Genomic DNA, 26,855 nt, shown 5'->3' on the forward strand with positions numbered 1-26,855 from the left:
TTTTCACAGTGATTTTCTGTTCACCTTCAAGGGTGGCATAATTTTATGAATAACAAAATGTGTTTTGCTACTTGAGTAGCCCTGAAGAGAAATGGTGTTCATTCCATATGGCCACTTGAAAGAAAATCACATGCCTGTTCCTCCTTTAAGAAATAACATTTTTATTTATTAAATCTTTTCTCCTAAAGAGGGACCCTAAAGATACACAATGAAGTTTACATTTAGTCTCAGAGGAAAAGACAAGTCTATACCATGTGCTTATGCTGCACATTTCCTCAGAGAATGATCATAGACTAACGGCGTCATCTATATACCAAGCTGAAAACCCAAAATAGTCTTATTTTTAAAAATATTTTGCTTTCATTGCGATATTCTTGAATACAAAATACTCACTTCTTTTTTTCCCCAAGTTTGTTCCACCTCACAGGAGGTGACTCTCTTTGATACAATTAGTCTGTGGCTTTCCTGCTACTCCCTTTTAAGGTATACCAAAATTTGTCGGGGTTTCTTTTAGGTTCACCACACAGAGCATAATCTTTCAGTCATTTCAATTACTTGGTAATGTTGGTCAAAGCAAGATATAGTACTAGTGTGAGCAGGGGTAGGACAACTCACCTGTGAGTACCCAGCTATTGCTTAACTGAGAGAAGAAGCACTTCTCATCCCTCCCAGGAAAACCAGGGCTCTTCATATATTGTGTATGTTAAAAGTGCTCTATAGCGTTAGTGTATGTTTGAATTATCTTTGGGCTTCTGTGGTAATTGCCCACCAAAGGACCTGCCATCACTTTGCAAAATCAGGGTGTTGGGATGTGCTCCAGCAACTGGTTAAAGTCACTGGTTGAACTTTCCTGACCTGAGGAGTGAGATCTGAGCCCCAGTGCAAATGTGACAGACAGTGCTACTGGTGGCAACCACATGAATGGCAAAGGAATTGGAAAGGAATGTATAAATGCCAGTAAATTTAACAGCAAGGAGATAGCAAAAATAGCCTGGAAATGAGTATATGCTAAAGGGACAAAGAAAAAGGAGGTTTACTAGGATTTAAATAAATTAGATGCGTTTATATTTTTAATTAATTTTAATTACATTATGTTATTCTATTTTATATTTTTAATTTTATAGTTCTAAATACATTATATTTTTAATTATTTTAAATTATATTTTATATGTAAAATAAAAATATTCTTTTTCTGGCCAAGTCCCTCTGTAACTCAGTTGAGACAATCTGCTTCTGAGACTAGACACTTCCTCTTAATGAAGGGCTGTTTCCATTTCAGTGTCTTTGAATGGTTTTGAATACATTTTTTGAACAGTTGCCTGTGATGTTGACACTCAGTACACTCATTTGAATGAATATTTCTCTTGTTTGTATATTAACACACACTGCAGGCATTTTTCTTGGTACTCGATCATGTGTTTATATCTCAAGTATTTTACTGTCTTTCAGATCTAACGGTACTTTGATAACAATGTAGTGAACATAAAACTACAGCAATGATGTTTGCATCTGAATGTTTATGCGAGAGTGCCTATGAGTTTTGGGTTTACGTGAGCCTTCACTGTCTCTCACGCTGAGCCCTTGCACCATCGCGTGTCTCCGTGAAGCACTGCGAGTACCAAGTCCATGGGGTAGCACAGTAGGAATAGCAAAGACAATCCAAGAGGAGGAAAATTAGTGGTGATGAAACTGAATAACTGGATAGGTTGACAAAAGTTTTGTAGTAAAAATCAAGCAAAACATAGTATTTAGAGGATCTTTTGTGTTTGCTATTTTTTTAGTGTTTTGAATAACACCTGTTACAATAATAGACAGTTTTAAGTTATCGTCATGGGGAAATCTTCATTATTGCTACTGAAAACTGATTTCTATGAATAGTCAGGTATGCAACCATATTGTTTTTCCAGTATCTAGAATGCAAATGAAGAATAAAAATGGCCATCTATAGAACCATGCTTGTACTCAGACATCTATGGGTGATGTTCATCCAGAGGCACCTGGACAAGCTGGAGAAGTGGGCCTGTGTGAACCTCATGAGGTTCAACAAGGCCAAGTGCAGGGTCCTGCACCTGGGTCGGGGCAATCCTCAGTTCCAATAGAGGCTGGGGGATGATGTGATCAAAAGCAGCCCTGCAGAGAAGGACTTGGGGGTACTGATGGACGAAAAGCTGGACATGAGCCAGCAACGTGCGCTTGCAGTCCAGAAGGCCAACCGTATCCTGGGCTGCATCAAAAGAAGCGTGGCCAGCAGGTCGAGGGAGGTGGTTCTGCCCCTCTACTCTGCTCTGGTGAGACCCCACCTGGAGTCCTGCGTCCAGCTCTGGAGCCCTCAGCACAACAAGGACATGGAGCTGTTGGAGCAGGTCCAGAGCAAGGCCACGGAAATGATCCGAGGGCTGGAGCACCTCTCCCACGAGGAAAGGCTGAGAGAGTTGGGGTTGTTCAGCCTGGAGAAGAGAAGGCTGCAGGGAGACCTTATAGCAGCTTTCCAGTACTTAAAGGGGGCCTGTAGGAAAGACGGGGACAGACTTTTTAGGAAGGCCTGTTGTGACAGGACAAAGAGTAATGGTTTTAAACTAAGGGAGGGCAGATTTAGGTTGGATTTAAGAAAGAAATTTTTTACAATGAGGGTGGTGAGGCACTGGAACAGGTTGCCCAGAGAGGTGGTAGATGCCCCATCCCTGGAAACATTCAGGGTCAGGTTGGACGGGGCTCTGAGCAACCTGATCTAGTTGAAGATGTCCCTGCTCTTGCAGGGGGGTTGGACTAGGTGACCTTTAAAGGTCCCTTCCAATCCAAAGCATTCTATGATTCTACGATTCTATGTTGCATGGCATTCAGTTGAGGTATTTAGGGAAAATACTTAGCATGAGCCTAATCCTTTTTCTGTTGTAGTTAGTGAGTATTTTGCCAATGACTTCAGTAGAAGTGAGTCAGTCACATTTTTTTTCTCTGAAACGCTTTTAAAGTAGCAAAAAAGTATAAAAGAATCTCTTGATGCAAGGTATTCCCGAAAACTGTCATTGAACATTTGCTGGTCGTAATGGGAATGTTCTGTGTGTTGTGTCAGTCACATCAAGTGAGTCTGAGTGACTCTGATGTTTCTAGGTGACTTTAAAAATGGAGTTTTGAAACATCCCACACAGCTCTGGATTCTGCATTAGCACACAAGTGAGCAAAATGGTTTTTTCTTTGCTGGAAGTACAAGAAATTTAGATTACCAGAAGGTACAATTAATTTTTTTGCAGGAAATCCTGAAGATCCCAAGGAGATATCTAGTCTGCAAGAGAACAGTTTTCTATTTTTGTTTGAAAGTGATGGATTTTTTCACCTTTAATTAGCTAACAGCAATATACTGCAGAGATCAATATGGAAGTTGAAATACCTTTTATGTAGTTATATATTGCAAATACGTGTGGAAATGGTGTATGTGTTCTTTGATGCATTAGGAAAATACAGTTAACATACAGTTAGCAGATTCACAAAATGAAAATTAATGTATGAATTATTTAGCTAACACTACGCTTTGCCCCAGAATCTGGTGTTTATTATTGTGAGCTTTAGCAGGAAACAGAAGCAGTATCAATTGGGAAAACATTTCTTTACCGAGCTGAGAACAGTATGGCTTTCTCGTTTCAAAGTGGGGAACCTGGCTCTTTGGTTTCTTTGTTCCTAGTCAGACTACTCCCAAGCTATTTTAGCCGAACATTTTACATACTAATGGAGCCTGGGGAAGTGCAGTTGGCAGCTGTTCATGGGATAATAATGAAACACACTGTTTAGTACTGCATACTGCTGCTGTAAAATGCGGGAAGTATTTTATAGCGATCATGGTGAGCAGAGCTGGATCCACTTTAAGCGCTGTAAGTGCGTGAACCGTGAGCGAGGAAGTTGTGTTTCAAGTGAGAGTAACTGGCACTCGTTTGCTTTTGCAGGTAAAGAAACCGTGTACAGAGTCAGATGGTTCAGAGCCGCAGAATCCCAGGTACGGTACCGGAGGGCAAACGCCGACTGATGGTGGCAGGGCACGAGGCGGAGCTGTGCTGCGGGGACGTAGCATCCGAGCGCGAGACCTGTTTTGCAGAGAACGAATGGTTGGATCAGTTTTAATGGTTTTCACTCTGGAAGAGTTTTTTCCCCTTGTCCTGGTTAAAGATGTGGGCTAGCATCTAGGTTGTCGAGTTTAGATGGTGCCATAACGCTGAATTGTCATCCTCAATTTAAAACAAAAATCCTAGTAAATAGTGTAGGGAAATCTGTACACAAATGTCACTTTCTTTGTTTATCCTTTTTCTGCATACCTACGTCTTGAAGTTTACTGATAATATAGTTTATTTGGGAAAATTCACCTTTACCAAAACTTCTTTGTTTTCACTTATACAAAACATGCCACTGTGTTGCTAAGTTGGGAAGAGGCCATACCTTCTTTATAAAGAAACTTTTCCAATTAGTCTTTGTACATGGAAAAATGGATTTAATTTCCATGTTTTGCACATATATGTACATGTATGTATAATTTTGAGCATATGAAGTAGTAATTGATTTAGATGTGCCATCAAGTGTGCCTCTTCCTGTTGATTATTAAGCTGTTGAGCAACAGTGGATGTTTTTCTTCAAGTTTTGTGGCTTGAAGTGCTTTTGTCTTTGTGTTGCTTCTATTTAGAAGACCTACTTCAGTTTCACAAAAACTCAGAAGCTTTAATTGGGAGGGGAGAGCCACAAAACAAACCTGGTGACACACTAATATCGTGATTAATACCAGAAAAGCGAAGCAATTCAAGGTTTGCCCCCAAATCCCATCCTTAACTATGTCTTTGTGCCACTGTGGCAGCAGGATCCTCTGGGGGTCACCTGCAATATCCAAGGCCGGAATAATACCCGGGGCTTGAGCTGTGCTGTGCGCCATCTGAATTTCTTTGCTTAGCTTTTCATGTCAGTTATTAATACACCCTTTCATTTAGTTTGGTAAGAACTGAATGTATGTAAGGGAATACAAAATTCAATGTCCAAATATGCTTCCAGTGAAGTCAGTAGCAGTTTTGCCCTGGACTTCAGTGGAGGCATGTTTTGCCCTTCAGGCCTCGTTTAATAACTTCTAAATGAAAAATGTATCTGCTGTGGTGCTGCTTTGGATTAAAATTTATTATAAAGGTCAAGCTCTTTCCAAGTACTTTGTCGGCATGGAGAATCCCCACTTAGCAAAACACTGGTGCATGTGCATAGTTTTAGGTGTCTTGCTTGTCCAAATGAGACTGTTACATCTCAAGTCTTTACAAATTATGAAGAAGTCCATAGTCTGATGTAGTTTCATCAGACTATGGTATTGCAACAAACATGAGGACCTGGAATATGATGTACTGTCATTACCTCTGCACATCAGGAAATTTCGTATGAGCTGTAGTTAAATTCTTCATACCAAGTCTGAGGAATAGGTTACTTTTTTTCTCCCGAGTGCAAAAGGGAACCCATGTTAGAAATAGTCAATCTGGAGGCTAAATCTGGTAGTTTCATTTTTTTAAGGTGCATTTTCAAACAAAAATGCTTTTCATTTCAAGCTCCGCGGCCTCAGTTTGAGGGTGTATCAGATACAGTTGGGATTACTGTTCCTGGCCTGAGCGTGTGCAATGCTGTGTCTACGGCCTGAAGCGGGATTTTTTGGTCAGATCTCGATTCGCGATGCGACTTTGGTCTTGCAGGGGAGTCTCTGGAGCAGCACTAGAGGGCACCGCGCGGCACATAAAACTTGAAAGCCTGGAGCAAGGTAATTCTTCTCTAAACAAGGCTTAAGTGAAAACATTGCACATAAAATGAAACATCAGCATAAAAATGAATGCTGGAGACACACAGCCTTACAGAATAGCTCCTGGCTTGGGACCTAAGGCCAATATCATTCATTTATTTAGCTAGCTTTATAGTCTGTTGGTTTTGGATTTGAAACTATTACAATAAATGCAGATGGAAAGTGTTTTTACAGTAGGGAAGTAATTAAATTGGGTGTGGGAACTTTGTCAGGAGAATTCTTGGAGTGACATGTGTGTATCAGCAGATTCTTTGTCTTGCTTGGCCTTGGTTTGTCTTTTAGAAAGAAACACTCAAACTGCAGATGTGACGAGTAAATTTTTTTAAGGGAATTTACTAACCTATGCAGCATATCAAAAAATGCTTTCCAGAAGTATCTGGCTATACATGCAGTAAAAATTGCCCATTGCCAGCGTTTATTTATAGAAAATGGTTGTGATCTTGACAGACAGGTAAACTGCACAGATGGAAGGGGAACTGTAGTTAAGAACTGAAGTCGCGGTGGATAAGTGAGTTGTAAACACAAAAAGAAACATGCAGGACTCTTCAGTATCTCTGTCACAAATTTTGATTCACAAATGACTTTGTCTTACAAATTCTATCAAAGTTTCTTGGGAGTTATTTTGCCAAATCCCTATGAACTGGTTGCGAATACTTTCTTTTATCCTCAAATGTTTAGATATTATACCCAAATGGTGGTATTATACCTAATCATGGTGGTATTGTAGCTGTATCAATATTATGGCATTCTTTCGTCATAAGTTTGTAATAAAAATCAAATTTGCCCTGCAAGTCTGGGTAGCTATCCAGTCATGCAAAATGCTTACAGCTTTCTGCAGCTGCAGGAGTGCAAGACAGAGGCAGTCAATGGTTGGGACTTGGCAACCATCATACTACAGGTCTGGACGAGACAGGAGTAACATGCATGGGTGACAACTCCAGCACGCTGGCCCTGTATCAAATTCACTAGCGAGTTTAGGAAGAGAAGTTCCTGTTTTCAGAGCCTATAAACATACATTGCTCTTAATTTTCTTATATGATGGGTATACTTTAAAATGGTACCAATCCTGAGTACGCTGAACAGCTCCTACATTAAATTTAATGTCATACAAGAATCGCTGAAGTCTCGTGCAATGCATGAAAGTTCATTTGTTTGCAGTTATTAAGGAGCTCGCTCCCTTTTTACAGATAATCAAATAAGCCATTTTAATTCTAATAAGGGAGCACTTTGTTGCCTTAAAACTTGTAAGCTACACTTACAGCCTCAAACCCCAAGACCTTGCTGCGGGAATGAGTTAAACACTAGAATATGTGTGATTCTGAAGTCTGGTAAAATGATAAATACTGAGTCCCAGACTCCTGCTCACACTCAGCTACAGCATGTTCCGTTTGGCTGCACATCCCAGGGCAGCATCTTTCTTTGAGACAACAGACTGCTTGATGAACACATCTCTGCTACCCCCAAATCCTCATTCCTTTCCCACCAGGCCTGCCAGAGATTCCACTGCAAGACCAAAGTCACATTAGGAATTGAGATCTGACAACAAATACTGGGTTTTCTGGGCTATAAAATGAAATAGGGAGGAGAGAAATGAGGGGAAGGAGAGGAAGTCCCTGCAAATGGAAATTTAGCAGGGTCTTCTGCCACTTCCTCGAAGTCCACTGATTATAGAAAAAAAAAATCAGGCTTTTTTACTCTCTGGAGAGTATAGGATGCTGCAGAAGAATGAGGGGATTTTTCTGACAGCTGAGACACAGTTTCTTTTTTTCCTGGAAGGGTAAATGAAAATGGCCATATATTTCATATACTTTCCCTCTTTAAACAATGATCTTTATATTGTGAAGATGATAGCTATGGGGAAAAAAGGTTGAGCTTGAAGATTTTAACAAGTAGTTTTGTAACTTTGGGATGAAAGTTAGCTGACAAATTAACTTGTGAAAATACATAGTGGTGTCAAAAAGACATTACTTGTGTATTCACAGAAGGGCAATGGATCTTTGTATTGGTAAGTTAAAGCTAAGCCCTATGGAGTAAGAAGCCCTCCATTCTTGTTGCATAATTTTTACTACAAACCTGTGGATTCAGTATCTCAAGCTATATTCATTCTTCCTGACTTGTCTTTTCCTTTATATATTTTTTTATTTCTGAAAGCAGAAGGAAGGTAAAAGAAGCCACTTTAAGCAAATCCTCTCTTTTAAAACTTTATCAGATGCTGTAAGAAGAGTGTAGTCAGGGTCATTATAGCTATTGCGTTAGTACCAGCTAGGCAAAGTTTGTTCCTATGTGTTACTGAACTACAAATTCACCAGTGATGATCACTGGTAAATATTGAATCATATGCACAGACACAGTTGCCAGATAAACAGGCTGTCCAAAAAAGCACAGAGGTATTTTTTTATGTGTTTAAAAAAGGTCTCCAATATTTCAATTTAATACGGGTTTCAGTGAGGCTCTTAGCATAGATTGCAGCTGTTCATCAGATGATTGCTGTTCTGTTCTTCCACACCCACACTTCTTAAAAGTGCACCACATAGTAAGATTTAAAAGATATGAATTCCTGTTTCTGTTTCTTCATCTTAAAAGTCTCTCTTAAAACTTCTGAATGAGAAATAGGCTTTCACATTTTCTCACTGGTCTCATTTTGATACCTACTCATTGGTCATTCATTGGTTTTTCATTGGTCAGGGTATAGAGTACATATACATGTCCAGAGACAATTACTGTCATTAGTGCATTTGCAAGTAAATAAATGGTATTGAATGCCAGTGAGAGCTACCACAGTTTTCACATGCAGTTCACCGGACCAAGGTTTGTTTCCTCTGCAATCTGGGGGCACTGTTGTGAACACGATGTTCACTATACTTACTGTACCTGAGCTACGCTAATACTGCATGAGTGCATTACCGAATAGGGTTTCCATCGGCATCCTTATATTTAACAAAAATGAAAAGGAAAATAACATGTGTCTTCTGCACCTTATTCTGGACAACCAGATCATCAAAGTGTTTCATTCTCAGCAGTTCGGACTGTGTAAAATACATCTGAGATGTCTCTTTCCCTGACTGATTCCCTCAACAAGACCTTCAGTCTTATCTCAGGATGACGATGATGGTTGATTCTTCCAGTCAGTTCTTGGCTTTATTTTAATACCATTTAATTGTCCATATTTACCTGGTCCAGCACTGTAACTCCTCAACCCAAATCCAAGCTTTAGAGGCATCTGACAGGTTCTGTGATGAAGCTGTCATGCCTTTCCCATGACTGTTTGAACACAGTTGACCCTCTGCATACCCATTCCTAGGAGAGTGAGACCAGCAGTACCTTCTCACTCATTTGCAGTTCAGGAGATGAGCAACAAATGTTTATTGTTACATGGTGAAGAGGAGATTTATGATTGAGCTGCTGAGCAAGAAAAGCCAGCAAGAGCTATGGAAATTGTCGTTAAAGTTTCAGCAATTATAATAGAAAAAATAAGTTTTGGTTGTGCAGTAAAAATAGGCAAGCTCAGACTACCAAGCTTTCGTATGTGCTGTTTAGCCATATTGTGCTCCCTCATTTTCTTCTCATCCATGTCTTAAAAGTTTTTTTAGAAGGTAAGGGTTTGTTGTCTGTGAACCATATGTAGCTTATCTTGGCTAGAGGGTAATTTAAATGCTTTTCTGAGTCAGGAGTAGTGTACCTCCACTGTGTCTCGCACTGAATAATCTGTAGATCATAATGACGTGATAAATGGGCTTCATTTGAGGAAATGAGATATTGAGAGGACTCTGATTTAGACTCTGAAGGTGAGATTCATCTCACCCTGAAGTAGATGTGTAAGGTAGGCACTTCCCGAGATGCCATTTATCTGATCTTCTTTCTGTTGACTGTGAAGAGACCTCACTGTATCCCTCCTCTCCTGAGCAACCATGCAGACTCCACCAGCATCACCTGTTGCGCTGCTGATTTTATTACAAGAAGACCAGCTAGATACACAATATGAGCAAAGGCAATGAAAGCATTTATTTTGATTTTACAGATTCTGCTTTTCTGCAAAACTGTTCAGTTCCAGAAGGGAATACATGCAATAATAAAATTATTCTTTAGCCAGGAAAAAGCACTTTGTGACTAGCTGCTAGTATTTCTTGTGTTTGGGGCAAACTATGAAGAGGAACAGATACAGCAACACAAATTTGCTATGAAAAGACAGGATAAATAAAGTTGAAACTGAAAGATTGCCACAAGTAATTTTGGGAACTGGAAGAAAAAATCCAGTCAACAGGAGGGATAGTGTATGTCTGTCAGTGAGGCCACTATACTTATAAACACTTCACCGAAGAGAAAAGTTTGGCAGGATCAAGCCCAGACTTCTCAGTCAAGACAGTGGCTGGCAAAAAACGTATCACAATTTTCCAATTTTAAGGTAACGACATTGTGGAATAAGATTTCTCTTAACTTAAAGGCTACATTCTGGGACACACAGGCTTAGCTTGCAGTCAAGAGAATGTTTTATACAAATCTGTTACTTATTAAAGGTTTGGTGCACTTATTTAGTCTGCATGCCACTTAGGCGGTTTGAGTTAATCAAAATAATATAGTTAGTGAGATGGCTATGCAGATACATGTAACTGAATGACATACAGCATCCGCGACAATTGCACGACAGTTGCTACGAGAAGTATGTTGCCTTGCTATGTATGCTGTCTTTTCAGGCGTGTGGTTTTCAGGCAGCGCAAGTCTTTCCTATTTTTAGAGCAGTCTGTGTGGTATCTCTCTGCCTCCTGTACACTGATGTTCTCATTCGTTAACTTTAGAAATTCAGTCTTCTGATTACCCGAGGCCTATTGAAGCTGGTCACTGTCTGCCCGTTGGTTTTTGTTGGCTCTGGATCAAGCCCCCAAAGAGTTCTAAAAATATATTTGATATGTTTACAGAAATTACAGTAATCTATTTAGAGTGCAAACACATGGTAACTGATGACATCACAGGGAAGTATTTGAATGGTTTATATTAACAGATCCCTGTGGCTTTAACAATAAAATTAATGTATTTTTTATATTTCAGGTCTGTTACAAATTCCTGGGTTTTTGTTAAAATCAGGCATAAAATATTTTCTGTTATGTTAGTAATACTTTCTCTGGGTGATCCCATGCCAGATCATGTCAGTGTTAAGACTTCCATTAAGCTGAATCAACGGTGGGTCAGACTTTGGAATAAATGAAAGCAACAAAAACCAAGAAGTTTTGAACACTTTTTGGAAATTCGTATCACCTTATTGAAAAAAAAAATAGGATAAACAAGATTTTAACAGAAGTCTTAGTAGAAGTAATTTGGAGATTTTGGAGTTACCCTTAAGTGCAAGTACATAGTCTTTTTGCCTGACGTCACATACTATGAAAGATAAGAGCTTTGTAGTATGGATTTGTGCTACTGGAATGCAAGAACCAACCACCGCTAATGATTTAAAACCTATTTTAAAAATAGAAAAAAATCTAATACATCTGGAAACGAGATAAAGGTCTCTGAGAAAGAGAGAAACATGCTATTCTAACAGGTCTGAGTTTATCGTTAACTGTTGGTAGGAATATGTCCTATTTATGACATAGAGGAGATAATACAAAATCCTGTGCAAGTCCATGCAGCAATGTACTGATTTAAATTTAAAGGATTTATTTTATTTGCTGTCCCCTTAGAAATGTGCTGTCATTCCTGCTTGTTTACGTGTATTTTGAAAATGGTTAAAATCCTATTGAATAATGGCTTGAACCACCTACTCTTAAAATATTTCATGGCTGCTTATTTTTTCCCAGTTTTCACTCAACAAATACACAAATATATGCATTAAAAAGTAGTTGGTATTTTATGTGTATTTGTTCACTGGATATGACCTTATGTCTTACATATCTTAAGTAAATGTCCTAAACATTGGCCTGTTATGAAAGCCATTCCACTTGGTACAAGTATTACATATTTCTTGGAGTGGGGATTTGAACCAGAGTATCCTGTAACCAGCACACGTAAATCTAGTCCGTTTTGCTATCCCGGACTGATCTGTGAGAAAATTTTCCATCATCTTGAGTAATTCCTAGCTTACACACTGCTGTTATATGAACAATGGTGGTGACTCCCAGGATATTGCTGTGTCCACATCTGTTTTAAACTCTTCTCATTCTTTCTTCCATATGCCCTTCTTCAGAGAAAGGAATTTTTTTTGTCTGAATGTTTGTGGTTAATTGTGAGAAGGACTAGAACCACCCCATATATTTGTATAATTAATAGTTTTGACATAATTGTGACTTCTGAAGTGCCTTGTGATTTTTGAGCCTGCTCGAGTGCAAGTTATTTACCAGACCCCAGCCATGAAATAACCCTCACACATGCTGAACTACTGTTACCTGTATTCTGCCGTCATAGTCAATGGGATGGTGAGTGCCCTTCAACCTAAATGCATGTTAGTGCTCTTTATAAGGTCTGGGAAAAGCTGGCAAAAATGAAGCTCTGGAGCTTGTCAATAACTAAGTATTAATGGCAATTAAGAACCAAGAAAACCCCCACCAACTAAAAACCGAAAAGGGACTACTGAAGAACTGAAAAGAAGGCAACAAAAATTTCCAAAATTTCATATAGAAGCAGCACACTAAAACCAACTTGCTCATAGTAATAACTTTCAACCAGGAATGGCAACCTATAGACAAAAATATACACAGACAATTTAACATGAATATTATAATCAAAGATTCTTGAAAGCACATTGAAATAATCAAAGTAATCCAGTAGTCATCATTTCAGAACAACTTCTTATCAGGACAGGTACAGCAGTGCACCATGCAGTTCTTCCATGGTATCTCCCATCCCCTTTATCATCCCTTTTATACGTGGGTGCTGTTGCATAGCATAACTTGGGCAACTACAGCAGCTATTTTACACCAGGCAGAAATTATTACAATATGTGTTCTACTGCCTTTACTACTGGATGAACAGGTGGCACAATGTAACATCTATGCTGATGGCAGCAGTTAAATGCAATTTTGAGTCCATTTGCAAGGCTATTGTCATTCTCCCCCATCCACTTTCTCTAGCTGGAGCTGCAGGTGTATGGAGGGAGCAGGACCGAAGCCATCCCAGGGGTTTAGCGTGCTCCTGGTCGTTACTCATCTTTTTTGGACGGATCAGATACCAGCGCAGGTGAGCGGCCAGCGCCCTCCCCGCTGCCTGCGACACAGCTTGCTTCTGTCACATCGTGGTGTGGGCACTGGTAGCCCAACATACAGCCGGAGCTACAACCAGTTGCACAGATAGGGGGTATTTAAGTTCACTTTCATGTGTGTTCTTCACGCTGCATTATAGACCAGCCAGCATTCATTAGCTCGCTGCGAAGTGCCCTTGGATTGCCGGCAGTTCCAAGGTGTCGGTCTGGCAGTCACCGCCCGGGCTGAAATTAATTTCTGTGTAAAGTGAGTATATTGCTGCTCTGCAAAGCGGGTGGGCAAGGTCCGAGTGATTGGCCCTTAAAAGATGAGCATTGACTCTCAGAGCGAGCATTTGTTACGCTTCCCTCTCCCTCTCTGTTCTTCCTCCCTACCCACCCCCACATTTTGAGTAGTTTTTACTGAATCTGTTGATCTGCTAAGTCGTAGTACTTTTTGGTATACCTAGTCTTCTTAGATTTCAGAGAGGGAAAAGGAGTGCATGTATTTCTGTATTAAATAATGTAGTAATCAGAATTTAACATTTTTGAACCTTCAGGAATGCCTTGGGATATTCTTGGGATATTGGGTAAATACTATTTTTGAGTGAAAGAAGATAACCTAAGATTATACCTGCAAGTACTTTTGCTTAATCTAATAGTTTCTTAGAGCCTTATCCTAAAATTGAACTGGATTTTGAGCCATAAAATGACAGTGTTGGTTCTTCAAGTGCAGCACATACAATCACAATGAGAAGGAGCTCTGTTTCTTTCTCCCTCGGTCTATTTTTTGCTCTGTCATATCACATTACAGCAGTACACAGGAGAACTAATTCAGACTCTGTTCCAGCTTCTTTGACCTCTTGGATACTCCAAATATATTTTACCATTGGTGAGTCTGAATAGTAAAAGTATTTGGTTCCACCTACTTTGCACTTCAAATCCAGTTGAATAGAGTCCTAGAAGAATGCAGACATTAAAAAAATTGGCCATTTAGATCCAAATCCCCTATTCTGAGATTGATACAGGTTACTTTTTAAATGAACCACTTTTTTCCTCAAATATTTTTAAGTGTAAGTTCTTGGCTAGATATTTCACAACCTGTTCTGACACATTTTAAATACCATCAGTCTATGTACTCGGTGAGCATTTAACTAACACCATGCAGTTAGTATGCTGTGCTAGTACTTAACATGCCGAAAATCACCTCTTTGCCATCCTACTAATCCTGATCAGTCATTAAAAAAAAAAAAGTAGGAAACAAGAATAGAATGAACAAAAAAAATCCATATAAAAAGAGACCACATGCAAATAAACTAATTGCAAGTTTGCTTTCTGTTGTCTAACATCTGCATCTTCCACACGTTACACACACGTGTGTTAAAACTGTTTTATTTTTAATATTTCAGACTTGGTCTCCTCTCTTTATGTTAAGGTAGCCTTATCAGAGAGTGATTCTGTGGTTCAGCTCTCTCCACACACAGCTTAGTCTGAGCACCAGTCATGGTTGTCCTCCTCTGGGAACAGAAGTCAGAGGATCCAGATGACAAGTAGGGAAAGAGACTCCTCCATAAGCAGCATCTGGCTCTTTGGCAGATTTGTCAAGCACTTCTGCTAATGGGTTTGGATTTGCCCAGGGGTCTTTTATGTGGTTACATTGCAGATGGTCTGTCTGTTCTATCTTCTCCTTTCGAATGCTTTTATTTAAAGGAAAAAAAAAAGGCAAAAAACTTTCATCTGATCCTCAGAATTTACACACTCCTTTCCAGCTGATAAGGTTCTTTATGGGTCTCATAAGATGCCTGTGCAGGCTCCTTTCTGTTAGAAATCGCAAAGCTTTCCATATATCCAAACGTGTCTCTTGAGTTTTGTTGGCAATTCTGGACTTAGTTCTCCAGTTTAGCTGCCAAGTGATATAATTTACTGTGATCTGAGTCTGTATTATTGTCAAATTTCTTTGGGAATTACTTTATGTCATTTGTAGAGCAGAGGTAACTTTACCTCCCCTTGAAGCATGAAATATACTTGCCTTCCACTAGCTGTCCACCTCTGAAAACCAAAGTTCAAATCTGGATTTGTTTAAATGTGAAAATGAGTATGATGGTCTCGATCTAATTCATAGGGGATTCTTGTCTGCCATTTAAGAGAGGCCCAGGACTGAAGCAACAAGTCTGGGGAAAGGTATGTTTGGCAGATCTATGGAGAAAGGCATACGGAGTGCCCAAATAAATAAAGCAATTCCACGGATCGACGTTTTAGCAGAATTATTTATTGTGTGGCGCGAGCGCAGAAGAGGGCAGAGAGGGAGAACATCCTGTTTGGTGAATTTCATTTTAGTTCTGTTTCAATTTACAATTGAATCCCTGTCACTTTCATTTTTAAGGGTTTTGGGGATTTTATTTGCTTTTCAGTGTAGAAGTAATTGGCAGGTGACTAGACATAAGATCATGTTTTATTCCTGTGTTATTTCAGGCTTATGTCTTATTTTCCTTCTAATTATGTAGATTAAATTAAACAGAAAAAAACCCCTGTGCTCTCAAAGATGCAGTGCTTTTCATGGCTTTCTCAAAATAGTACTAGAGAAGGGTATTCATCCCCCTTAGCATTTCATTATTGTACCATGTTTCACAACAGTAATATTTTAAAATATGCTGAGAAACAAAAATAATTGACTTGTAAAAAGCAATCATGTTATTATTGACATCTCCTACCTTAGTGCCCTGTCTCGCAAACCAGGTTCTTAAGCACTGGGGAACCTGTGCTAAATGCAGTAAAGTTACAGTCCTAAGTCTGCGATACAGGTGTGCGTGAACTTAAAACCCAACAACGCCTTAGGGTTTGTTTCCTCCTGCCATGCTTTTGCCTCAGGACTTTGACAGAAGTGGATATTTAATGATTTTTAAAGGCTAGGCAGTCTGTCAGAAGTCGTAACGAGGTCAACCTGTTTGGTGTAAGCCGGGCTTTTCGCAGAGGGAGCTGTGAAGGACGGTTTCCAGCAGAGAGGCTGGTTTCCAGCGCTGCCGTGTGTGTGCGGGGCAGCGAGGGGCTGGAGCCGGGGCTCTGCCCGTGCCCCGCTCCCGGGGCTCTGCCTGGGCAGGCAGGCATCCCCGCCGTGGCTGGGCGGTCGGCGTGCAGGCGGAGCTGGAACCGGAGGTGTTACAGATTTGCAGCTGGTACCTGCCCCTTCTGGTGGCTCAAGGGGATAATTCGGGGGGGATTGTGCCCTAGAGCCCTCAGCGACACATATTTATTGGCTCTTAGAAAAATCACCTACTTCACCCCAAATTAAAAAGGCACATAAAAACTGTGTGCATGCTTTAAGTCTCAAATTATAAAATGACTTGGGGAAATCAAACAGCGAAGCAAAATGAAATGTAATCATTTGATATCAATTGTAAAGGTCGGCCAGCATGAGTACATTTATCAGGGCATCATTCTCTCTCTTGCTCAGAATAACAGAAATTGTTTTGAATGTACTTGCTTGTTAAAAGTCAATGCAATAATCTCCCTGTTCTTTCAGGTGTACAGGGAATAAGGTCTCCCGGAGAAAACAAAAAGGGATGTGTGCGACATACCTAACGTCCCTTGCCATCCAGGATGGTTATGCCCAGCTACACCTTATTACTTACCAGGAACAATCAGATGCTGAAGCAGTTAAAGCATCAGACAGTCAGAAAGTTGCATATATTTATTTTATATTCTAAACCTAGCTCGTTGTTGTGACTGCGATTAGAGAACAGAAATAATTGCTTTTGACACAAACTGTTTTGGAGCCAAACATAATGTGCTCCACATGAGGTAAACTACAGAATATTTGTCTTGGGAGCCAAGGTAAAGATCAGGTTTAACTTTTAAGGGGAACTTCACTGTTAAAAGTGAGATGCGTTAATGTTTCCCATGTTAAGACTGCTTGCCAATAGCTCTCTGTATTTTATATTTACAAAAAAAACCCTAGAGAAGATTCAGAATGCTTGCATTAAAACGTGAAGTTTGAATGGAGCATGAAAACTACAAGTTTTTGGTAACTCCTGTATTCTGCCCGGTCTGTCATCATAACTCATTCTTTCTGGAGATGGATGAAGTTCTTGCAGGCCCCTGTACTGGTGGCTAAAGAAATTACATTGAAATGAGGTATGATCCCTCTAATACAGCACACCTGAAAGAGCTTCTTTTCCCTTGGGCGATCCCTGATGAAGAAGAACCACGTTTCAATAACTAGTTTGAAATTTAACAGACATTTCAATTCAGGGTAAGTCAGACACAACCCACCCTCTGCTCTCTTGTTACGGAAGTGTGAATTCATACTTACATCACGCAGTCCAGGCTCCACTGAAGCCAACCGCAAAATTCCCAGCCTTTCATCCTTGATTTCCCAATTTTCAGTTTGCTTAAATATTGTCTTACATGAATAAAGTTGACATTGTTATATTGCAATTAATAATGTTATTACTATATTGCAATTAATAAATGCAGACATGGATCAGGCACCAATATCTGGACCCACGTACCCCAGCTGTCCCATCTCCACTGGTGGTGGTGGTGTTTGTGCGGCAGGTCAAGGGAATGAAGTACGTTCCCCCTTGCTGAAAGTGTACCTCCAGCTACTGCACAGACAAGCCCAGAATGAAGGGTACTTGAGAAGTTCATCAGATCTAAATGGAAGAGCTACCCCATTGCAAAAGCAGGTCTCCAGCACCCTAGGAAAGGGTATGAGGAATTATATCATTTTCTCTCTGAAAAAGGTAGTTGGAAGATAACATAGCAATGAAGTTATCCCTAGAAATTGCTCTTTCTCGTGTGTGGGTGAGTACCAGGGATTTGGAGGACCATCCATGCTTTGACGCTTCTTTCTATCTCAGTCTGCTGTTAACGTGTGGTTTGGAAGAGGGCATGTCCTCTTTTTAAAGGGCAAAGGTGCTAGAGCCCCCCCATACACACTGTCCATAGGAAATCAGGGCTTCAAACAGCCCTTTCAAAACTCCTTTCGTCATTCCACTTAAAATCAGACTGTCATGCCATGAGGAACACAGCCTTGTGTTTTCCCCGAGACGTTCGGAAATGCTGTGCAGTAAACAGTGTGGCTTCGAAGGCTATGTCTTACAAAGGACAGATTAGCAACAGGCTAGTAATTGGCAGAGCTGATCATCTCCACGTTCCTCTGTATATATAAGAAATAGTCTTTGTTGCTCAAATTAGACTTAAAAGCATGAAAGAAAGACTTAGGGAGATTCTCCAGTCATTGGGTTTGTTACCTGTTCCTTACCTCCAACCAGGTCACCTGTCAGAGATGCAGAAAGGACTCTGAAATTCCCAGCAGATTTTTCAGATGGCACTCTGAACAGTTGTTCTGCAGAAGTTGTGGCGTAGGAGGGAAGGCCACAGGCTTGCTGTTTGCGTTTCAGCCATCTCCACGGAAGTGTTTGTTATTTGTTTATGACACAGCTCATCATGTTGTAAGAACCACATAATCTGCAAGTGCCGATCACATCTGGAAGTGATCAGAAGTGGAAATGGGAGCTGTTGGGTGAGCTGCTCTTGGAAAATGTGGCCCTGTGATCCCAAGACTTGCATTTAGATCTTACGTATCTGTAAACCGGTAGTCTGTATTTCGTGTAAGCTGGATACTTGACAGCTCCCCGTGGAACCGCAGTGTCATTATCACTTTTGATTTATTTAAATGCTCACATAATGACTTCAAAACCTACTTCAGTCACCTTTTTTTTAAGTAGCAGGTTAAACATGAGTTTAACCTCCTGTGTACCTTTACGTATTTTCTGTTCACACCGGGACTAGGAACCGCGTAGCGCAGCCTGCGGACTGCGGGCCGCGTGGCCGAGCCCGTGGCAGCGTGTGAAACGTGCCCCTGCCTGAGCCCGAGCTGTGCCCTGGGATCACGGCTGCCCTTGGGGCTGTGCTAGGCATGGGTTTGGTGCGTGCCAGCTGGCACTCAGGCACGCTCCGGTACAGCCCAGGTTCAGGATGGGCCAGCCTCTACGTGGACTAAGAAAACTGAGCTCCTACCATGCTCTCTGCTATTCCGTCAGTCGCTAGTCCTCACCACTTATTAGTTTAGATGTTTTTTGTTTGGCTCCTGGAGTGGTTTTCTCCAACCAGCTGCCTTTTAATTCGAGAAGACGGGAAATACCTGTTCAGACACCACATTACCTCTTTCCAGATACTTCCTGCAGTGCCTGGAGCATAGACGCTGAGCTAAAATTGTATCACATCAAGCCTATGGCTGTCACATTCGGATAGCACAGAGATCTCAAAGGCTGGGATCCAGCTGGCCAGAGGTATCGCTTTGCGTAGCTTTGTTTTTTCTGTGTGCATCAGTTTATTACATCAGAATATAATAGTTTCCTATATAAAACCATCATTTGCCTTCGTCAAATCAAACCAGTCCCAAACTGCAGGGTGGGGAGGTGGGGAGATGAGGTGGAAGGGGAGCCATACAGAAAAAAAGGCTTCCCGTTATCTACCTTTTCAGTGACAGCCTGCCCGTTTCGCTAGTGTAGACCTGTGTTTTGTAACTGAAGAAATCTCCTGAGCGTAGAGAGGGTGAGCTGGAAGTTTATGTTGAGGTAATAATTTAATAAGTTCCCCCCACCCCACCCCTGACTTGTCTTGATTTTTATCTATTCATTTTAATACTTGTTGGCTTTGGACAAATGGACTACACGTCCAACAGGAGAATACAGAAATGGTTCCTAGAAATTATTCTATGTTTTATCCACAAGTGTGGAAATCCAAATCAATTTTACATTGTCTTTCAATTGTGTCAGGGAAATGACATTCATTCCCAATAAAAGTCAGAACGCAGTGAGAAAATAACTTAATGTGAATTTGTGGCCAACTGAACTGCACTAGAATAGACAGTTTTCTGTGGTTTTCTGGAAACCACATTAAATGACATTAAAATGAAATAAAATGTCTCAGTCAATCGGAAACGAGGGAAACCGTACAGTTACTGACTTTTAAGCAAATAATAGTTTTCAGCAATTATACAGCACGACAATCCAAGCCTTCTAAATTTATTGCTGTGTTTAGTCATCACCAGAGCAAACCTAACCTTTTCACCTTCATTTTATTCCTCAGGCAGGAAAAGAAAATGTCAGTTTTTCTTTTCCAACAAAAATAAACTTGAATTTGTAAGCAATTATTTTTCACAGTATTTAGTCATACTTTCTCACTAGACCCACAAAAAAGAAAGCCATACATCCCTTTCAGGAAAGCAAGATCTGCTTATTACTATAGCAATAGTTGTATGCTAGATTAACAGAAGCTATGGCCTTTGGTGTTTGCTTATGTGGTGAGAAAAGAGAGAAGCATAGATTTAATGAAGTCAAAAAATATCTTGACATCTAGTTGTCAGGAGCACAAAGAATCTCAAGGTGGCACAGGGTCAAAGAGAGAGGGTGACAGCAAAAGTTTAACTGAGGAAGTGGGAAAAGCGGGGTTGGGGAAGAAGCTTGCAGTGCTGTTAAAAGAAACATCCTTTTTCTCTAGCTGTGAATGGCATAAGGAGGCACGCTGCAATGCTGGCCTTTGTCACCGAACCTGCTTGCCCACGTTCTCGGCCAAGCCCTCTGCGCCAAGTGCATCCCGAGCACTGACGCTGGCTGCCTGTCAGACAGCTCCTGTAAAGTAATACCGTCTGCATGAGGGTTTTTTCTCCTGGAATTAGAGCTTGAATAGCCAAGAGAAAGACAATAGGCATGAAAGCAAAACTGAGATACAATCACAACCAGTGCCACTTTATGTCCCAAAGGATCGCCTAAGGAGTCCCGTCCTCTGCAAGACAAGCAGTATTGGTGAGCTCTAAAAAGCTATTAAACAAAAGCAGGCAGTTTTCAGTTTTCCTCAAATTATTGTTGCTTTGTGCTGGAAGGATCCTCTCCACAGTGCAGTTATTGCAGTCCCTGGGTAGAGGCTATTCCCTGTGAGCTTGAACTCATGCACCGGGAAGCTGCATGATGATATTCAGGCTTGTAATTAATCATCCATCTTCATAAGGAGTCTACCGCAGTCCTTACTGTACAGTTCTACAAAGGTGAACTTCATGATATTTTTACTGTTTATCAACCCTGGTATTTATAAACATGGCAGAAATCTCTAATGTTGCAGTTCTTCGTTTCACTAAGGTTTCCTCCCTGTGATATCCTCTGTCTGACGTTGGTTGTACATAGACAGAGGAGAAGTATTTTTTTGGAATATCAATGTGGCATTAGTTTTGCTTCTTTCTCTTGCTTTTTTAATGAAAGTTGACACCCTACCTACAAAACTATGCGAAATAGAAATTATGTAGCTAGAATCCACCTTCTCATAGGTGGTTGCAAAAAGTTTAGCACTTGTTTTCTATATTGTTAAAAAAAAAAGTAATAAAATAAAACTCTGAAGAGCATTTGCTGGTTTTATCCCTATAACATGACATTTTTTACTGCTTCTTAGCACTGTATCAGATCACTTTACAAGTTAAGAAATGAGGCCTCAAGGAGAGCGGAAAGGAGGTCTTGCTAGTGTCCAGCAGTATTATTTGTTTTTAACTCTCTGGCAGGCTCCCAGAATCTGCATGATGGAGGGGCATGCTTTTGTGAGATTGTGCCTAGAATAGCAAAAGATTTGCTATTTTGACCATCTATTAAGCTTGAGAAGATACACAGCAGGGGTTGATGAGCCTGGGAAAACAAGAGAGGCAGTCATCTCAATGAAGCAAATTTATCTCATTGGTTTCGCTGTTTCTTCCACCTTTTACAGCAGCAAAAAAATGACAAAGGCTGCCATACACAGCGTAAAAGCACCTGAAAAAGAAAACATTATTAACCTGTATTTTAGGATTAGTGTAATGATTGGAAACGTTACTCATTTGAGGAGTGTTCTTAGGCTGCATGTTGTGTTACACTATTTGTCATTGGTGGAAAGATGTTGGAAAGTTTTTTAATGTGTATTTATACACTTATACACATGCGTGTGTGGCTATTTAGCACCAAAGAATTATTAAAAGTTTGCATGTAGCTGTGGGTTAGTGTACATGTATTTGTATGCGTGTGTGTATTCCCTTGATACCTGTCCATCATCCACAATCTCTCTCTCTCTCTCCACCTTCTTTCTTACCGCCCACTGTGGTCTTTGAGGACTGTTAAAGGGTTGGTGTAACTTCTTTTTAATTGCCTTATTTACAGTTTGTGTAGGTGCAAGTAAACATGAAAAATCCCTGGCCTAACTGTGTATGTAACATATAAAATACAGTTTTCTAAAAAAAAAAAAGAAAAACCTCTATAAATATGGTGCATCTATTGTTATTGATTGTTTTAAACTTTGTTGCAGATTTTATGTAGATTTTATTGGACTAATGACATTTGTGTATGTGCATCCATTCTAATTTTTTCGTGGGAGTGAAAGGCTTGTATGAGCTAGTTCAGACTGCATACGGAAGAGAGGTGGGTTCAATAGTCATGTCCAGAACACGGCTGAAAGATCTGGCTACAAAAAATTTCTGTGGGAAATGGAAAAAAAACCCACCCCACTTTTCTTCAGAACTGTGTAGTCGCTCAGAGCGCTGAGCTGACAGCAGTAGGAAACAGCTTTAGCTGAGTGTGAACAGATCTGTTACCCAACTTTCATATTGCTCTAAAAGTTAATTTGAAATAAAGGGAAATTCCCTGTTTGTTTAATTTCAGAAGCTCCAAGGTAGCTGACATCTTAATTGGACAAGGCTCCAGGTTTCTGTGAGAAAGTTTGGGATATGTAAGAACTGGGGTTACAACAAGAGGCATGTAAGAAAAGCAGGGGAAAACTAACCAAAACCACCCCCCAGATAATGTGGATTTTTGCCACAGTGAAGTTTAGTAAAGATTCTGCTAAAGAAAATTATGTAGAGAATTTCCTTTTAAAGAATTTTAAAAAGAAAAATCCTTTTAAATACTTGTAAAGAATCTTGTTCTGATTAATTTATAAACTAAATTAAATTACTCAATTGTAAATAGCCTTCAGCTAATCCTTCTTTCAGTTCTCTTTTGTTTGGGATTTGCTGCAAATGCTGCACAGTGAGGAATTAGTATTTGTAAAATGTTCTTTCTAGACTAGGATTTAAAGAATATTTATTCTTCTATAAATCTTCAATGAATGATTTCATATTTTCAAACTTGTTAGTAAAAAAGTTTGAAATACAGTAAAAGTAGATTATGTAGCAAAAAGTTTACATTTTAAAACATGATCTCTTTAAAGAAGAAAATTATCTGAATATGATCTACTTGTAGAATTCATTAATAATCAATGGAGTTTTGAGTTGTGGAAGGACCAGGTCTTAGTCCACGTTCATAGTATTGTAATTGGAAATGCAAATAGATAACAGAGTTATAACAATTCAGATTTTCTGGAAATAGATTTTAATTCTGCTGAAGAAAAGCAGCGCACAAATGGATATGTGATCATAATGAGAGGGAAAAAATACAGGAATTTTAAAAACACAACCCTAGAAGCAAGGCTTGGACTTTCTACCTTTAAAATAATACAAATGAAAGCTATACAAAAATACAGTGATGCAGTTGTCAAACTGGGCATCCAAAATTAGCCATACTGAAACCTTTCTATGCAAGGTTGGGTTATGATGCTGGGCTGTGCACTCCAGTGGTCTGGGATGCATCACAAGTTCTCTTGGGCTGCCGCTGTAAAGACGGGGGGGGGGGGGGTGGATTTCTCTCCGTGGATGCTGTTCCATAACCTGTTTCTGAACGTAGGCTGGCCTTTGAAAAGATGTCACTTGGAGCCAGGGAACAAAATGAGGAAGGCCCAGGATTCACGCACAGCCATCTTTTTGATACAAACCTGCTTCAATTTGTTGGGGTTGTCCGCGTCCAGGTTGGAGTTGAAGCCTATGGGGATCTGGGAGGCTGTTCTGTGCAAATGGGATGTTTTAGAGGCTTTTCCAGTAAGCCTCTAAAACGATCCACTAAGCATGTGCAAATACCAATTTTCAAAGACTTAAAGCGTAGCCAAAGCAGAATAAAAGGCAAATCCATCTTGCCAGTTTTCAGGTTTTCGCTCAGGAGCTTGGAATCACCCTAACGTTCTTCAAACAAACAGTTAAGAGAAAATTAAAACAACTTCTTACCAAGTAATCTGTTTCCTCTCAAAATTTATTATTTGATACAATTTAGCATTTTACTTAATTAGTTTGAAAAGTAGTCTGAGACAATGCAAGAGGGGGAAAAGTAAAGCTCAAACAGTTACGTGCCTGGCAGAGAAACAAAAAAATGGAAAATAAAGTTGTACGATGTAGTTTTTTAAGCAGCTTTAACAATAGACTTCATTCTGTCTAAATTGAAACACACTGCATTTACTAGAAAACAGTCTTTAATAAATAACTGCATAAACTTAGAAGTATTAATTGGTCCTTCGGAGATCACTCTTTTTGACTTTTTTTAGTGCAGGAAAACACATACTGAACCCGAACCTGCTTCTGATTAAGTCAGTGAAAGCAGGACTCTGATAAACATTTAGTTTGACAAAATGAATTCAAGATGTTGGAATTATTTCATCCATTTTTTAAGCATTTTTCCTGAATCCTCCATTCACTGAAACTGTAAGATTCTAGTAGGTCTGTTACATCTTCCTGAGAATTTTTTAGGCTAAAGGTAAACTAAATGCATCCAGAAAGGTGAATTGAATGACATCTGTTACACAGAAGGTAACGTGCACTTGAATAAATAAATTACATAAGGAGATATTAAAATAATCCCCTTACTTGTTCACACAGGATAGAGCACCCAGGATAAGTATAATGTATACACATGGTTTTGTGAAACTTTTTATTGGTTTGGATATCCTTTTTATCCTTAATAGACTACCAATAAGTGCAAGATGTCTTTTACTCATGCAGAGAAAATGTCTATTTGTAAACGTACTACTTTTAAAATAGTATTAGTTAATTAACTTGCCATGTCTGTGGCCTGGGATGCCATTGGCTATAGAAAACAAATATAAGGTGAATAAAATACTTTTCTGCACAAAAGGTTTCATACTGGTATGGAAGAAAAACTATTCCTTTTATGAAGTCTGATTGTTTATATTCTTTGCCAAGCAAACGAAAATCAGTGGTCTTGGTTTTCTGATTAAGAAAATCTGATTCATTTGAGTGTGAAAAGTGCTTACGATGGGTACTTCTTAAATAAACTAGCTAGGTAAAGCAATGATTTTGCTTATGAAATATTGCTGAAGCTTTTGCATCTGTGGTGATGATATATGCCTGTCTGAAAAGAAATTATTGTAATTTTCATGCTAAACAAGAAAAAAAGCACGCATGAACTTTCGAAGCCAGAACTGCCTGTTAGGTATCTCTGGGCTGATCATACTGGAACAGGAAATCATGACACTTAAACTGCTAAGTGAACACGTGGGGAGTATTACACTGTATATGCAATGAAACACACATTGTTTATTTTGTGTAGCATTCTCCTGCTCCCTTAAATACATACAAGATGGAAACTCGCAGACTTTTTTTAACCTTTAGCTGCTATCCTTGTACAGAAACTACTAAACAAAAACCGACGGACTAGTAAACTACTTGAGTTCATTTTATTTCACCTAACACTGATCACATTTCCAGTAGACAATAAATATAATGCACTGCTGACAGATGTGTAGAAGTGTATATACAATTAGATGAAGAAATCCGGGTCAAGGCAGTTCAAATCTCGGTTTATGCCTTTGCATTTCCTTGAGTATGGCTATAAAATTCTTACCTGCTGATGCATGGCCTCCTGCAATACCAGTTTTCCCCTGCTCATCCAGACCGCTGCTGGGGAGGCTGCCCTGCCAGGGGAGTACTGGTGCATCTCAGGCTTGATTCGAGCATTTACTGGAGTAAATGAGATTCTTTGCTTCATGTGCCTTTGGGTAAGGCCCTGGTGCATTTTCCCAGTTGAGATGTAGTATTTCCTCCATTTCCTGGAAGATACTTAAGACAGGAGAGCTCTAAATCTGTGTCTTGGTTTAAATGAATGCAATGAGAGGCAAGCTAAAGCATCCGGGGGATAAACGGAATTAGGAGCACAAAATGGGAGACAATTTCATTCTGTGGGGTTTTTTTCTTTTCCTTATCTTGGAGAAAAAAAAATAGATTCAGACAGCAGACCCATATTTGATGGAAAGATGGTGGGGTTTTGTTTGGGGTTTTTTTTCCCCGGAGGAGGATGTGTGGAGCACAGAAGATAGACTATTTCAAAGTGAAACTTGCAATAAACACTGAAGATGCTGGGTGTTGCCTTAACAATTTGCCACTGCTCTTCCTGCCCAGAATATCAATATACAGGAGTGGTTTTTCTTACTGAGCTATCCCAACTGTTCATCTTTTTCCTAGTCATTTCAGTCTTCTACAATGCAATTGGGCTTTTATGCTATGTAAGACAATCTTTCTGTTGGCCTTTGTAGTATACATATGGTAAATGGTTCTCCGGTCACAGATGGGCTGGCAACTTTGCTTATACATAGCAAAAATGTTTCTTTGGGGAAAAAATCTGTGTAATTAATTTGTAAATGAAGCAAGGAAAAGGCGAGCATACACTGCAAATTGGATTGCAATTACCGGTCTAACAAGAAATGCTCCTTGTCTGCTTTGTCTGAGAAAGGCAGATCTGTTGTCACTGAATGAAAGCCATCCACAGTCCTCCAGTATAACTGTGACGCTGAAATCCATTGCGGTCTAAATCCACCATTTCAAATCTTGAAATTTTACAAGCTTCCTAGAAATGACTCAGAAGAAAAAAAAAAATATCAAGTGAGCTAGTAAGAATATATGCATTTCTAAGGGTGAAAAATCTTCCAGATGCACGTGAAAGTTCCGTTCGTTCACCTATATGGTCTATTGCTGTCATTTAGTGTGGATGCAGTGAC

At 39.8% G+C, this 26,855-nt stretch overlaps 1 protein-coding gene across 7 annotated transcripts in view; it reads left to right on the forward strand.

Moving 5' to 3' along the window:
* EYA4 (EYA transcriptional coactivator and phosphatase 4) overlaps positions 1-26,855 on the forward strand; it is a 161,187-nt gene that overhangs the window by 79,935 nt on the left and 54,397 nt on the right. For all 7 annotated transcript variants that reach the window (XM_075498771.1, XM_075498768.1, XM_075498772.1 and 4 more), the window contains one exon: positions 3,936-3,985. In XM_075498771.1, the coding sequence (XP_075354886.1) occupies positions 3,936-3,985 (50 nt within the window). The remainder of the gene's footprint in view (positions 1-3,935; positions 3,986-26,855) is intronic.

This window comes from Mycteria americana, chromosome 3, assembly GCF_035582795.1.
Source record: "Mycteria americana isolate JAX WOST 10 ecotype Jacksonville Zoo and Gardens chromosome 3, USCA_MyAme_1.0, whole genome shotgun sequence".
Taxonomy (NCBI): Eukaryota; Metazoa; Chordata; class Aves; order Ciconiiformes; family Ciconiidae; genus Mycteria; species Mycteria americana.